This window comes from Peromyscus maniculatus, chromosome 19 (genome assembly GCF_049852395.1).
Source record: "Peromyscus maniculatus bairdii isolate BWxNUB_F1_BW_parent chromosome 19, HU_Pman_BW_mat_3.1, whole genome shotgun sequence".
Taxonomy (NCBI): Eukaryota; Metazoa; Chordata; class Mammalia; order Rodentia; family Cricetidae; genus Peromyscus; species Peromyscus maniculatus.
In genome coordinates this window covers 2,884,586-2,898,731 of record NC_134870.1, presented here as the reverse complement: position 1 = coordinate 2,898,731, position 14,146 = coordinate 2,884,586, and the positions used below count along the sequence as shown (strand labels likewise).

At 48.5% G+C, this 14,146-nt stretch overlaps 1 protein-coding gene across 4 annotated transcripts in view; it reads right to left on the bottom strand.

The window, feature by feature from the left end:
• The window catches only part of Cables1 (Cdk5 and Abl enzyme substrate 1), a 110,920-nt gene that overhangs the window by 53,677 nt on the left and 43,097 nt on the right, over positions 1-14,146 (bottom strand). For all 4 annotated transcript variants that reach the window (XM_016007802.3, XM_076554730.1, XM_076554731.1 and 1 more), the window contains exons 2-3: positions 9,728-9,799; positions 4,466-4,558 (exon numbers count right to left, since the gene is read on the bottom strand). In XM_016007802.3, the coding sequence (XP_015863288.2) occupies positions 4,466-4,558; positions 9,728-9,799 (165 nt within the window). The remainder of the gene's footprint in view (positions 1-4,465; positions 4,559-9,727; positions 9,800-14,146) is intronic.

Sequence of the window (14,146 nt, the reverse complement as noted above, 5' to 3'; positions counted from 1 at the left end):
TGGGCGGCCCCTCCGCATGGCTGGATGGCGCCGCTCTGCATAGAACTGTGCTTGATTTCTACTATTTTCTCTGGGTCTTGGTTACCATGGAGAAAGCTGGGTCCTTCTTTTCAATTCCTGTTAAGTATGCACCTTGCTGTCTATTACAACTACTCCACGTTCTGCTGTTGGAGCAACTTCCGATTTGTTTCCCATGGCAATTAGACCACGTCACGGTCCCCGTTCCCCGCTTCTCCTGCTCCTCCTCTTGGTGTGGTGACATGTGTGGGCACACGCAGAAGCCGGAGGTTGTCTTTCTCGGCCACTCTCCGCCTGACTTTTTGAGACAGGGTCTGTGGCTGAACCTGGAGCTGCCTGAAATGGCGAGGCTGGCTGCGACCTTCCTCCGCCTGCCGTGACCTGCTGCGGAGCAGTGGATGGACGGCCAGCTCCAGCATCTTCATGATGAAGAGGTGTGCAGTCACACACCTGGGCTGCAGTTTCGCCTCCTCTCCTCAGTGTTGGCTGAGTTAGCTGGGACTGACCACTGCACTCATTTCCCAGCACCCCCGGGAACTTACGGGCTTAAAGCAACAAAGTTCCTGTCTTCAAACTCTAGGGTCAATCACTAACACGGGTCTGCAGGTGTCCGCAGGGCTGGTCTCTGGAGGCTGTGGGGAGCACTGGTTTGATGGTGCTTTTGAGCTGCTTGTGGCCACTTGCACGCCTGTCTTTCAGCCCTATCTCCACCTTCAAAGCCAATCAAGGCTAGACCGATGTCACATCCCACCATCGGATTCCCTCCCCACCTTGGAGGACTTTGATTATAAAGGCTGTCCATGTTCAACAGGTGCGGGGCAGAGGTAGACGCCTCAGTGTGAGTTGGCAGCTGCCTGTGCTCACAGGTGTGTGTGTGGACACTTTAGTGTGAGACACCAGTGTGACAGCTGCCTGTGCTCACAGGTGTGTGTGTGGACACTTTAGTGTGACACACGAGTGTGACAGCTGCCTGTGCTCACAGGTGTGCGTGTGGACACTTTAGTGGGGAGACATTACTCTGTTTACTACAAACAAGAGAGTGACGTCTTCCTTATAAAAATCAGTCCAAGGATTACTTTTTTTTTTCCGAGTATTGGAGATGGAGCCCAGGGCCTCGTACATGTTAGGCAGGCGCTCTAGCTCCAACCCTGATTATTTGTATTTCTGATTCTTTCCCTTCCTTGAGTTCTAGTCCTGAAGACTGCAACCCATTCAAAAGGCGCCTACTGGTGTCCAGCAAATACTCAGGGCCTTACATATGCCAGGCCAAAGCTCTGCCAACAAGCTCCACCCCAGCCCTTGGCTTCTGTGACAGGGACCCCCGTTGGGAGTCACTGCCCTCCTCCCAAATGCCGAGATCACAGGCATGCCCACCCCACTGGGACAGCCGACTGAGGTTCTTGACTCTTGAGACAAGGCCTTACTACGATGCCCAGGCTGGCCTGGAACTCAGAGATCCACCTGCTTCTGCCTCCTGGGTACTGGGATTAAAGACGTGTGTCACCATGCCAGGCTACCTGTTGGGTCTTTAGTTGATAAAACAAAACATTGAGTGCTTCAAGCCTGGCACCCAGAGAGCACTGAGTCTCCTTTGCTAGTGAGCATTGCCCACGTCCACTTGTGACAGCTGCTACTTTTTCAGCTCTTTGGCAAGGCAATCCTTGCCCCAAGAGTCTACTTCTCGGTTGGGAACCACTATCTTTTCCTACTATGCGCCCACAATGACCCCCCAGGGCTGGAGCGTAAGCCTGTCTCCTATGTGAGACCTAGAGCAGCAGGTCCCATTCCAGTCTTCCTGCCTGTCCGTCAGGTGAGGGACCACGGCTTGCTCCTCTCTCAGAGGCTAGCCTGCGATCTGTGTCAGGGGATGTTGTCCAGTTGCAGGAGGACACACAGCTGTTTTCCTCTGCACTTCTTCCTCACACAATTCACGTGTGAATCCATCACGGCAACCTCGTGCTTCTGTCCAAATTGCGTGCATCTACCTCACCGGCCAGCGAGGTTTGTCTACGTCACAGGGGGATGCTGTTCCCCAGTAGGGAACAGGGAGCCACCTCAATCTCAGGGATTTGTTCCTCAGTGGACACTTTGATGCTATCGACTAGGAGGCCAGCTCAGGTTTGGTATTTGTGTTTTTGTGTTTGCTTTGTTTTCCAATGCTACAATACTGTCTCCCATTATATATAGTTCTCAGTTTGGGGGCCTTTCTCTCATTTCTATCTCAAATTTATGTTTCAAACTCATTTCTAGCCCAGAGTTTTGTGCCAGTGTCCCTGCTTGTTTTGTGAGATGCCAGCTGTCTTCAATCCCAGCCTCTATCACACTGCAGGCATCTAGGGGTACGGGAGCCTCCACACCAGCACCTTCGGGGTAGATGGGTCAAGGGCCCCGGGTTTGCGCTCAGATTGAGAAACTAGACTGAGGTGAGGGAAATCGCCAGCAGGTCTGCACAGCAGTAAGCAGGCATCTGCCATGCCAGAGCAGTGATCAATACTCCTCAGGTGGGAGCCTGCTGGGGGCCTGAGCCAAACATCCACACCACTACTCCTGAGGCAAGTACCAGAACCTTCAGCCATCACACAGATCCCCTCAAAGCACATGACCAGACGTCCTCTTCCCAGAAGGGCTGGAGCTACAGCTCACTAAGTATCTAGGTATATCCACGGAGACCGCTGCGCTGCCTGCAGCCAGGCAGAGCGGCCACCCTGCGTCCTGAAGGGCCAGCCCACGTTCTCCCATTCCAAACCCCAACCACTGGTTCCCTCTCTGTTGCTGGATTCACAAATCCTGTTTTCTTCCTGGCTTCCTTTCTGGTTGTTTGACACAGTGACGACACATCCTTACGAATAAATCCCACTGGCCCTCTCATGTGCTCGCTCACCTGGGCAGGTAGCACCCCTGCAGCCTGTGGTTCTTACAGCTCTGGTTTCTACCTTTACCACCTGTCCCAGGTCTTCAGGGAGGCTGCGATCTGGACACCTGGCTCATAGCTCACGATCAGAATTTCTGATCCTACAGCCTCTGTGGACTGTAATATTACGGCAGTCCCTAGGTGGGGTGTGTGTATGGGGAGCTGGGGGGCGGCTCCACCCTGTAACTTGAAACCCCATCTGCTGATCCTCCTCCCACTGCCTCACCGTGCCTGGGAACCCTCTGACGGTGTGCCCGGATGGCCAGCATTGGAAGTGGAATCCTTTAAACTGGGCTCATCTCTTTGGCTTTGTCATTGGTTTTATTTGGAAATCACAGCCTTTCTGTGTTTGTATTATAGTTAAAGAGATAACAGGGGGGAAAAGAACAAAAAGATTTAAGTAAAGACTAAAAATGGCACTAGAAACAGCCTCAAAAGCAAACAAAAATAGTGACTGAATGAATGAGGCACACAGTTTGAAGAAGACAGTGAGCACCAGACTGAAAACAAAAATTCAGAGTATTGCACAATGTGAACGCTGGCTGGGAACCGTAAGGGAAGATCCACACGAAAGTCTGCAAAGGTATTTGAAGACCTGGACTGTGCTGTCCTAAAACCAACACAATGGCTATAAAAACATGTCCTTGTTCTAATAAGGCTCAACAGATAGGTGTAAGCCTCCAGAAAGCAGGCATTTAAAAACTTCTTCCTAGTGCTACTTCATAAGATGTAAACTGTATTTCCTACCCTCAGAATAACGGGCCTGCTGGCCTTAACGAGCATCACGGAGAGACATCTCAGCCATTTCATTTTGTAAGAATTGGAGAGTGTTAGTGAGGCCACATGGCCTTCTAGAAATCCTACCAAAGGAGGTGGGCTGACACTGACCCTCTGCTCTGGGATAGCATGTCAACTAAGAGGAACCACTCTTGAGGGTCAGGGAGCATCAGCAGACACCAGAGGTCTCGGATGAATGGATAGTAAGCATGCGGGCAGCAATTCCAATCTATCTATCCTCCGGAGAATTTTAATATTAAGGTTGTATGCTTTTCGACCATAATTGTTATTTAAGGAAGGGATGGAGAAAGCTTTCCAGTGGATGTCAGCGGGCCCAGAATCTGCCAAGGAAAGATCCGCCCGCCAAAGCCCAGATTCTGCCCTCCTGCTCTCGCCTACACCACAGCCAAGGCCAAGTTCAGGCACAGACCTGGCAGCCTTACTGCCTGGCCCAGACAGCGCTGGTGAAAATGAAAACAAAACCAGCAAAGCAGAAAAACAAAACAAAAAAGAACCATTCCTCTGTTCAAAGTTTTCTATGAAAACATAGAACTCCAGTGAGCTGTGGTCCAAGCTCTCATCAGGCCCTTAGAACCCGGATTCTCCCGATGGTGATGTCTGGGGATGTGGCATCTGCTAGGACCGTGCTGGGTTTAGCCCTGCTCAGCTCTGGTCACTAAGGTGGTCCTCTCCCCTCCCGGGCCACCCTCCCCCGGCCCCCCACCCCGGTGGCCCGGCAGCTGTGTGCTGGTGGGGTACCTGCCATTCCTGGTATCATGCTGACGCATGTTCTTGATAAAATGAATCTTCTTAAAATTCTTTGGTCTGGGAGAACCTGAGAGTGTTCGACATCTGAAAAAAAAAAAAGAGTCATTTAAAAACCACTGTCCTTGCCCACTGGACAACTGGGACATCTCCACACAAAAGACAGGAAGGAAAGACCCGCCGCCGCCGAAGCCTAACGACTGAGTCACCCCTGGCAGGCAGGAGTGGGGGTGGGGCGGCATAATGAAGACAATACAGCCAGCCCCGAGCAAGGAAACTTTAGAAACCAAATGACAGACGATTTCCTTGATGATACTGATAGCGTTTTATATGAGTCTCTGAAAAGCTAGCTGGCGAAAATTATTGTCCAAAATTACAATAACATAACCTAAATGGATCCCAAGGACATCAGTCTTCTTGTTATCCTAAAAGAAAGACCCTAAAGGTACAGAGGTAACTGGAACAGAACTCAATAAATTTAAAAGATTTGGGGCTGGAGAGATAACGTGCAAAATCCATTTTAAAAACAGCCCCGAGGCATTTTTCTTCTGGAGTGGGAATTTGGCCTGAAAACCTTGGGCAGTTGCCCCAACTCCTGATTCCACCTGGGAAGTCACGGCTTAAATCCGAACAAGAATCAGGACCTGGGTGTTGCTGTTTCAGCTCACTGCTTCAGAATAAATGTTAATAAGTAAATATCTATTGAACCAAAGTGACCTGAACTTCACAGGTTAAGTCCCTGAGAACGGCAGCACTGTGGCTCCTGACCAACCACAGCTGAGGAAGCGTACTTGTGAACAGTGATTGTTGCAGTAACCTGGTAAAAGCTAACTCACCAAACCACACAGACACCACTCCCAAAGCCAAAAATCCTACCACGACGGCTGTTTTGTCTTGTCTTGACAAAGGGAATTATGACACTCCTATTTTTAATAGATTTTTAAATATTCTTTTTTTACCTTCCTGACTATAGGCCTGAGAGCCGGCTCCTGGACACCCACAACCTCATACTTCCAAAAACAAGTTCTGGAAAAGCAGTCCCGGGGTCCCCACAGCCCACACTGAGCTCTGGGTGGGGACATCATCTGAATACAGTCAGATCGGCCTCAAGGCCACAGAGGGAGGAGACGGAAGAGGTGTGGGGCACACGTGGGAACTGAACTGGGGAACAAGAAGGTTCTAGACCTACAGGGGAATCCCAGTCTTTACTCTCCTCCAGGGCAATCTCCAAGGTGGGGGCAGGCCTGGTCCATCCCCATCTACACTAGCCAACCCTCCTAACAGAGGTCAGCCTTTCTGGAGGCCCTTTCTTAGAGTACAGATCACAACATATTTTTTAAAAAAGAAAATAAACAAAAAACAACACCCTAAAATATAACCTCACTTGAATAAATTGCACTAAAGTAAGTCAATGCATGCCCCAGCAAAAGCATGCAACCGGATAGTATTTTGGTGTTTTTTTCCTATGAAAAGTCCTTCCGTGGCCTGTGTGTCCAGAGGGAGAGAGCCTCACTTCCCATCACTGTCCATTACAGTGGGCTAAAACTCCAGCAAAGGCACGGTCCTCCCAACCTCCAACCCTAAAATTACTATACACTTGATTCACAAATGCTGGCGTTATAGACCACTCAGGGCTCCCAACTAACTCTATTAGTGATACTTCCAATCCCTGCTGCCGTTAATTACTGTGAGGATTAAATGGATATATACATACATGTGTGTTTCATAAATGGCCAAGTAACCTGTTGGAATGAATGCACTTACACACGCACATGCATACACAGTCATATACAAATTTCAAGTGTATTAATAAGCTGTGAGCTGGGTGGGGGACAGAAGGATGGACCTCCCTGTTCTCAAAACAGTAGCTCTTACTAAAGGCTCCGAATTCATAGCTTTAAGTGGGAATTTCTTTAGAATCCTTGCAGAGTGCTGCCTGAGGAAATCAAGCACAGGCAGAACCAGAGATGGTGCCGAGCAGCTCCCTCTCTCCTCCGCAGACTTCAGATTTCCTAGTTCGGGGCTCAAGGGGACTCAGAGCCTCCACCTGCCTTCTTAAGATGCTCTCTGGAAAGAGACCCAGAACCCCAAATTGCCCCCATGCTGACTCCAGAATGACTGCTTAGGTCTAACTCAAGGTTCCCACTGTCTTACAGAAGGTTCTAGAAACCCGGGTTGCTGATGAGAAAAGAACGGTTAAAGCATAAACATACAAGAAGCTATGCCTCCAGGGCATTCTGGGTAGGCCACAGGTTTAAGATTGTCCTGTTCCTTGCTCCGCCCCACCCCCAAACCAGAGCTTTCTGGTCCAGCCAGTCTGAGGAGAAGAAGGCTAAGCTAGATGGGGAGCAGGTGGTGAGCTCACCACGCCTGTCACCTGACAAGCTCTGGATCCCGGTGGCTACTGAAGACAGAATTGAAGGATGACAACCTGGGTCTCATTTGTTGGGCTGCCATGGAGACTGGAAGGCGGCAAGAGGGTCACAGGTGGCTGAGTGCCAGCTGGGTAAGTAGGTGGCCGCAATAATGGCTTCAACAGTGGCGGCTCCAACACCCATCCACCACGCCAGTCTCAGAAAGCGGACAGGTGCTGGCAGCTGCCACAGCTGCAGGAGGCCAATCAAGGCTGCTTCAGGATCTAGAAGAGATGTCCTAGTGTCCTGTTTTGGGGTCCCCGGTGATCACCAGGCAGGTGGCAAACTCCCCTTATCTTGGAGCTTTGGGTGGACACAGGAAACACTGACTGTGATACACCAGAGAAAAGGAAACACTAAAGGGCCTGTCTCAGACGTCAGCTCTCAGCTCCCCACTAACCTGAGCCTTACTCAGCAGGCCGCATGCTGCGCTGCTTTTTAAAAAGCATTCCGACCAACACAGCAGGGAATCAAAGATGCGCTCGCTGTAAGAGCGCCATTAGCAAGGATTGCCAAGGGAACCGGGGTACAGGGCCGCAGGTGACAAGAGGCTGGGCGAGGGACCAATTCACGAAGCTGCCTGCACCAACATGTAAACACCTATTTAAAAGCATACACTCTGAGTGATGCAAAATTAAACTAGGAGATAATTAAATTAAAAACTAATTCAGTGAAAGTTTAGCTCTTCCTTGTTAGCATTGATTAGAGGATACACTTAATTATGCTGGAGTTGTAATAGGCACTTTGGAGGCAACTGTTTCACATGCTAACCTTAAGAGCAAGCTAGGCTGGGGGCCTCCCTTCCACCCCCACAGTTCCCAGAACACTTCAGGGCTGTTACTGGGACATTTCCTCTCAGAGGCTGCAAAACAACTTCATAGGTCAGCCTGTCCGCGCCCTCCCATTTTACAGATGGGAGAACTGAGGCTCATCTGGTGCCAAGTGAGTCCTACACTCCGGACTAGCACGCCTACATCACTCTATTTCCTAAGAGCAAGACATTTATAAGTAAACATGTACCCCTTTTTTGTAGTCTTTCCCCTTATTTGCTCATTTACATATGTATGTACTGACTAATGGGAGCACACACAGGCCACACAGCACTTGTGTGGAGCTCAAGAACAACCTATAGGTTGTCTGTCCTCTTCTACTGTACGGGGCCCAGGGATCGACCGCAGGCCATCAGGGCTGGTGGCAAGGGCCCTACGCTCTGAGCATCTCACTGGCCCTGAGAAGTTGTTTGTTTTTGTTTTGATTGTTTAGTTTTTGAAGTTCACTTGGAGAGATAAAGACTTCTAAAACTGCCTTGACTCCAGGTTACTTTTAGATGTTTACATTTACACATTGTTTCCTTTGGAGTTCAGGACAATATTCTGTAAGCCGGGTTTGGGGGAATAAGCGGTTTTCACTTTCCCCAGTCGGGGTACACCTAAGCGGAGGTCGCTGGGGGCCGGGGTGACGATAGCCTGGTCCTGAACCCCAGTGGGGGCGGTTTCTACCCTGATCGGCTGGGGTTCTGCTAACAGCTGCCACAGACTCCCAACTCTGGCTTCTGGAAGCTCTGGCCCCCACTCTTCATCTCTCCTCACTGCCTCCCTGTCTGCGGCCGGTGGAGCTGGGATGGGGATGGACTTGGGCTCTAAGGTCACCTGGGAGCACTGTCTTCCTTCTTCCATGCTCACCAAGTACGTGGACCGACGCCAGTTCCCTGCTTTGCGTTTTAATGGAGCTGATGTGTGGAGCCTTCAGGGAAATGGCTTCTTCTCATCTGTAATTCTGCCTCACAGAACATGTCCTTTGGGGCTTCTGGGAGCCTGATATATTCCCCAGAGACTTCAAAAGTGGAGACCAGCCTGCCAGCCCCTGCCCTTCTGGATGACGTCAGTGGCCAGATTCACAGTCAACTGATATCTGGGTTTGTTCCTCTACTTCCCAGATTTGTGAGGAGCCCTCTCAGGACATCCCTCTGCCCTTCACAGTGGTGCTGCCCAGGCTCCAGGGCGAAGCTACATCCTGGAATGCAGCCAAGCAGATGTAACACAGATGCAGGTTCATGGGAGCTCCCAGCTTCCCACGGGCCTTCTTGTCTGCCCTCTGCCCCACAATCCTCACAGTGAAGCCACACCTGTCTCCCTGGCCTTGGTGATTTCAAAGGACGGAACCACACGCTTTTCCCTTGCCAGCTTGGAGCTGCAGGGAAAAGGCAGGAAGACACAACAAAGCCTGGCCGGACCTCTGCAGAGACTGGGCCAACAGCGAGGGCAGGACGAGCGGAGGGGACCTGCCAGTCACAGGCCACGCTGTCAGCCCAAAAATGTGCCTCGCCAGCACTTTTCTAACCCGTAGGAGGAACAGAATGGAACGCTTCCAAACCCAAGGGAGCACAAGCAACTACCTTCACCAGGTTGCCCCAGCAACTAGCTAGGGGGTGACGTCATGGTCACCTCCTGAGGAGATCTGGTTGCTTCTCCTGCTGAGAGTGAAGCCTGGGATCTTAAGCACTGTTAATGCCAGGGTTAATAGGGCCCTGCATCCATAAACAGCAGCTTTTAAGATGCTGGGACTGAGACTCAAGGTCAGCATGGGGAGGCCTTCCTTGGGGGCCTTCCACAAAGGTAACTACAAGAAGCGGGGCCACCAAGTCTGCAGGCAGACTACAGTCTATTAGTGGGGTGTCCTAGTTCTCACGTCTTCAGGGCTGGGGGTCCACACTAAGAATTCTTTGTCCCTGGGAGGCAATGCTTATTCTCAAAATTTAATTCAGAAGAACAGGAACTAAAAAAATTACCCGTGTACTGCCAGCTATAACCACCTACGTATACATGAAGCACAGAGAACTTACCTCCGGAGAGGGGCATTCTCCTCAATATCTTCCAGGGTCTCCAAAGATGATCTCTGGGAGATGAGTCGACGTCTACAGAGACAAAAACCAGGAGTTAATAGTGCACAGTAAAACTGATCAAACAACTGTGTAAATTTTTAACTATCAGGGAAAAAAAAAAACACAGAATAATATCCCTTGGTACATGCTAAGGAACCGTCCTGACACCCACAGGTAAGTGAGGACCTCACCCCTCACCAAGGAAACTTCTCTTTCCAACAGATGCAGACCACTGCAGAAAGCCACAACCAATCAAAATGCAGAGCTGCGGAGCCCAGTCCCAGTGGATACAAAACACCCTGCACCTAAGGCTCGGAATGTGGCGGGAGAGCCAGAGGACCAGGGAGTCTGCGTGAGCCTGGGTCTCCTAGGCATGTCAGCCACGACCCCCATGAAGTCTCACCAACATGACTGCCTAAACACGAGCTGAGCGAGAACAACAACGGACATGTGAAAGTGTACAGGGGTGGGGTGGGAGAACAGGAGACCTCAACCCTACACAAAGAACTCCAGGCAGCTAAGGAACACTGAGAGGGAGAAAGTCTTCCCGGGGAGGAACACACCAATCGGTGATCCAAGCAGCCCTGAAAATAGGCATCTACACACTATCTACTATACTCTATAGTGTATCTGTAGACCTCACACACTGTACAGACTGAGCAGGCTGTGTGTGTATTTAAGAATACATATGTACATGCATACACATATGTGCATGTAACAACACTTAATGAAAAGAGGGACCATGAATTAGAAAGAGCAGGGAGGACTATAGAGAGGATTTGGAGGGAGAAATGGGAAGGGGGAAATGATTTCATTACTTTGTGATCTCATTATAAAAGAAATCTTTTAAAAAAAAAGAAGGGGTGCTGGTGAGAAGGCTTGGTGGTCCTGAGAGCCCCGTCCCTCATGGGAGAAGGGCTCCACAGTTGGCTGTCTGGCTGTCACATGTCCTTGGTGGCACCTGTATGCCTGCCCCACACCCCACATAGTAACAATAAACAAAATTAAAACAAAACAAACCAGATTTAGACAAAAGCCGTCTTTAGAAAAGGCTGTCGTGGCCTGCAGAGGACGCCAGGCCCATCCTGCTTGCCTCCATCTTGATCATGCGCCCCAGGAACAGCCTTTTTGTGGTGATTATAGAAGCAGATGACCTGTTTCAAGCTTTAATTGCCAAATTAAAAATTTGGCAAACATTTTTCCATAAAAATCCATGACAGAAACAAGATGCCTCTTACAATACACAGGATCGCTGAGGTACCGTGAGCTTTCCTGAGCATATGCTGTTAAGAATTCAAACATCCACCATTTGAACCCAGGAACTGATGGATATTCCATTTTGAAAGCATATTTTATCATTTGTGTGCCTGTGTCTGTCCACATGTGTATGTGGGTGCAGGTGAGTGGGGGCCAAAGCCTGAGGTGCTGTTCCTCTGGGGAACTACCCACTTTTTTTTGAGATAAGGTGTGTTAGTTAGGGTTTCTATTGCTGTGAAGAGACATCATGACCATAGCAACTCTTATAAAGGAAAACACTTAACTGGGGTGATTTACAGGTTCAGAGGTTCAACCATTATCATCACGGCAGGGAGCATGGCGGCGTGCAGGCAGACATGGTGCTGGAGAAAGAGATGCTACTTGTTGATATGAAGGCAACAGGAAGTAGACTGAGACACTGGTTGTATCTTGAGCATAGAAAACCTCCAAGCCTGTCTCCACAGTGACACACTTCCCCCCAAAAGGCCACACCCATTCTAACAAAGCCACATCTCCTATTAATGCCACCCCTATGAGCTTATGGGGAGCGATTACATTCAAACCACCACACAAGGTGTCTTCCTGGGACTGAGGTTCATGGATTCGGCTATGCTGGCTGGCCAGGGGGCTCCAGGGGGCTTCCTGTTTTCACCTCATCAGCATGTGGATGCCTGCCAGCCTGCCCAGCTTTTGACATGGGTGCTGGGGATTGAACTCAGGTCCTTATGGCTAGTGCTTTACCACCCAAGCACTTCAAACCTTACTGTTAAAAACCTCAAAATCATTAGGCTGCTGTAAAAATGTTACTGTCAGGAAGGCCATGACATTTCCAGAGAATCAGAAACAAATGATTCTTTGAGGATAACCCTCAGAGACCAGTGAGAATGAATACTCAGTGTGATCCTGCAGAACAGTAACATTTCTGGGTTGTTGAACTGCACACCACCTGCCCAAACCCCCTCAATCTAGCCTCTCTTGGCAGGCTGAAATAAGACCAGTCCTCGTTAACTCAGAATATCTGGTACAGATCCAGCGGGGAGAGTTGGTGGCAACTTTAAATAAGTCCATCTGAGCAACCACTTCCCAGCCAATGATGAGGCAGGAGAGTGGATGAGGACATTTGATACCACCTTTACCCTAAGAAGAAACTGGGACTAAATGTAAAAGCTGGTTTTTTTAAGAACATGTTACCCATCGTAATAAACAACCATGTTCTAGATTGCTCTCAAGAACAAAGAAAGACACAGCTTAGGTTTATTTGTTCATTGCTTTCTTTGTATGTGTATATATAATTCTGAACAGCTACCACACAGCCAGTCTTTTATAAGATAACCAGAAGCATCATCTTTTTGCAACCTAATCAAAGGCTTCAATTTTCCAAGACCCATCTTAATGTTTAATAATTATTCAAATCACTTAAAAATCTTTTGTACATCCAAATTTCCCTTTTTTCTTTAACTATTCTAATTTAGTTGTCTCAGATCCTCATTTGCCAATCATATTAACTAATTTCCTAACACACACACACCCCTCACTATCTTGGAGACATACAGGACCCATGCTGTGGGATATCTTTCTGTATGCTGTGAATATGTGTTGCTCTGATTGGTTGATAAAGAAAGCTGTTTGGCCAATGACAAGGCAGAATAAGGTTAGGCAGGACATTCAAACTGAAGAGATGGGAGAAGAAAGGAGGGTGAGAGGAGACGCCAGCCCACGGCCCACAGAGCAACAAGATGCCAGCAGACCAGTAATGCCATGGCCATGTGGCAACATAAAGATGAATAGAAAAGGGTTAAGTTATAAGAGCTAGCTAACAAGAAGCCTGGCCATACAGTTTGTAAATCATATAAGCCTCTGTGTGTTTACTTGGGACCAAGCATCTGCAGGACGTGGGTGGGAGAGATTCTTTCCAATCGCTGGGCCGCCAGGGAAACTTCCAGCTACATTTGGCACCCAATGTGGTAGCAAGAATTTCCACCCCAAACCTGGGAAAGCTTTAAAAAAAAAAAAGATTCTAAAACGGAGCTAAAAACAACTTCCTAGTTATGTTTCTCAGGCCAGCCATGATACAGAGACGTCATGGCATGCGGGTTCCAGCTACAGCATAGTGGATTCCTGCCGCAGTGCACAAAGGTGTCTCCAAGCTGTGCAATGCACTGCATGGTGGATTTAGCTTTTGCTAGTACAGACAAGAAAAAAATGGTTTCTGGGCTACACACTGCTGATGGAGGCATAGACCCACTGCTCCCCAGAGTTGGCAGTTAGCACAGTACCCCCCAGAGCTGGTGGTAAACGTACCTTCACCACGTTGGGAAACTGAGGTGGGCGGAGCCAGCAGCCAGTCATAGCCACACTGCAGTTTAAATCAATGGTCAAAAAATGATTACAGATTCACAATAAGACAGATTCAGATGGAATAAAACTCTGAATGGTTTACAGTATGTGTAGAGGTGAATGTAGGCTTGGAAGAGAAAAGAAAAGGAATATAGACAGTTATATAAAGAAATAGTTTTAAAAATAATCTTTAAAGGAGATAATAAGAATAACATGAAAGCTAAGCCACATAAAGATGGAAATTGCACAAAGAATTTGGATACTACTTATTATTATATTGTTCTGGGGATTTTTCACTGCAGAGAGACATTTGATTGCAGGGGCTGCTCAGTTAAACCAACATGTATGTTTTAAGGGTATCTTGACTTCAAAGTTTGTGTCTAAGGATATGTTGCTTTGGAAAGAGGTTCTGCTTTTGTTTCCACAGAAGATGAGAAGCTGTGGATTCCTTCCAGGTTAATGTGGTTCCATCAAGGAAGACCCCCTGAGAGGTCTCCAGAGATCTAACATCCAGAACAGCTTCAAGGCAACTAGCTCAGAAAATACAGTCTCACAGACTACTCCAGTCAGGACTTGATCATTATCCTGAATTTTCTCAGGGTCCTCATAAGATTGCCGATGCCCCCAGTCAGCAGGAAGCAGTGTGAGAAGCTACGCCCAAATTCCTAAAATATTGTTTAAAATGTTTATTTTTATTTAAGGGAGGGTTGATTATAAATGAAATCTCTTTCTAAAGAAAATAAGGGGATAGTATAGATATGATAGGATAAAAGGGCAGATTATTGA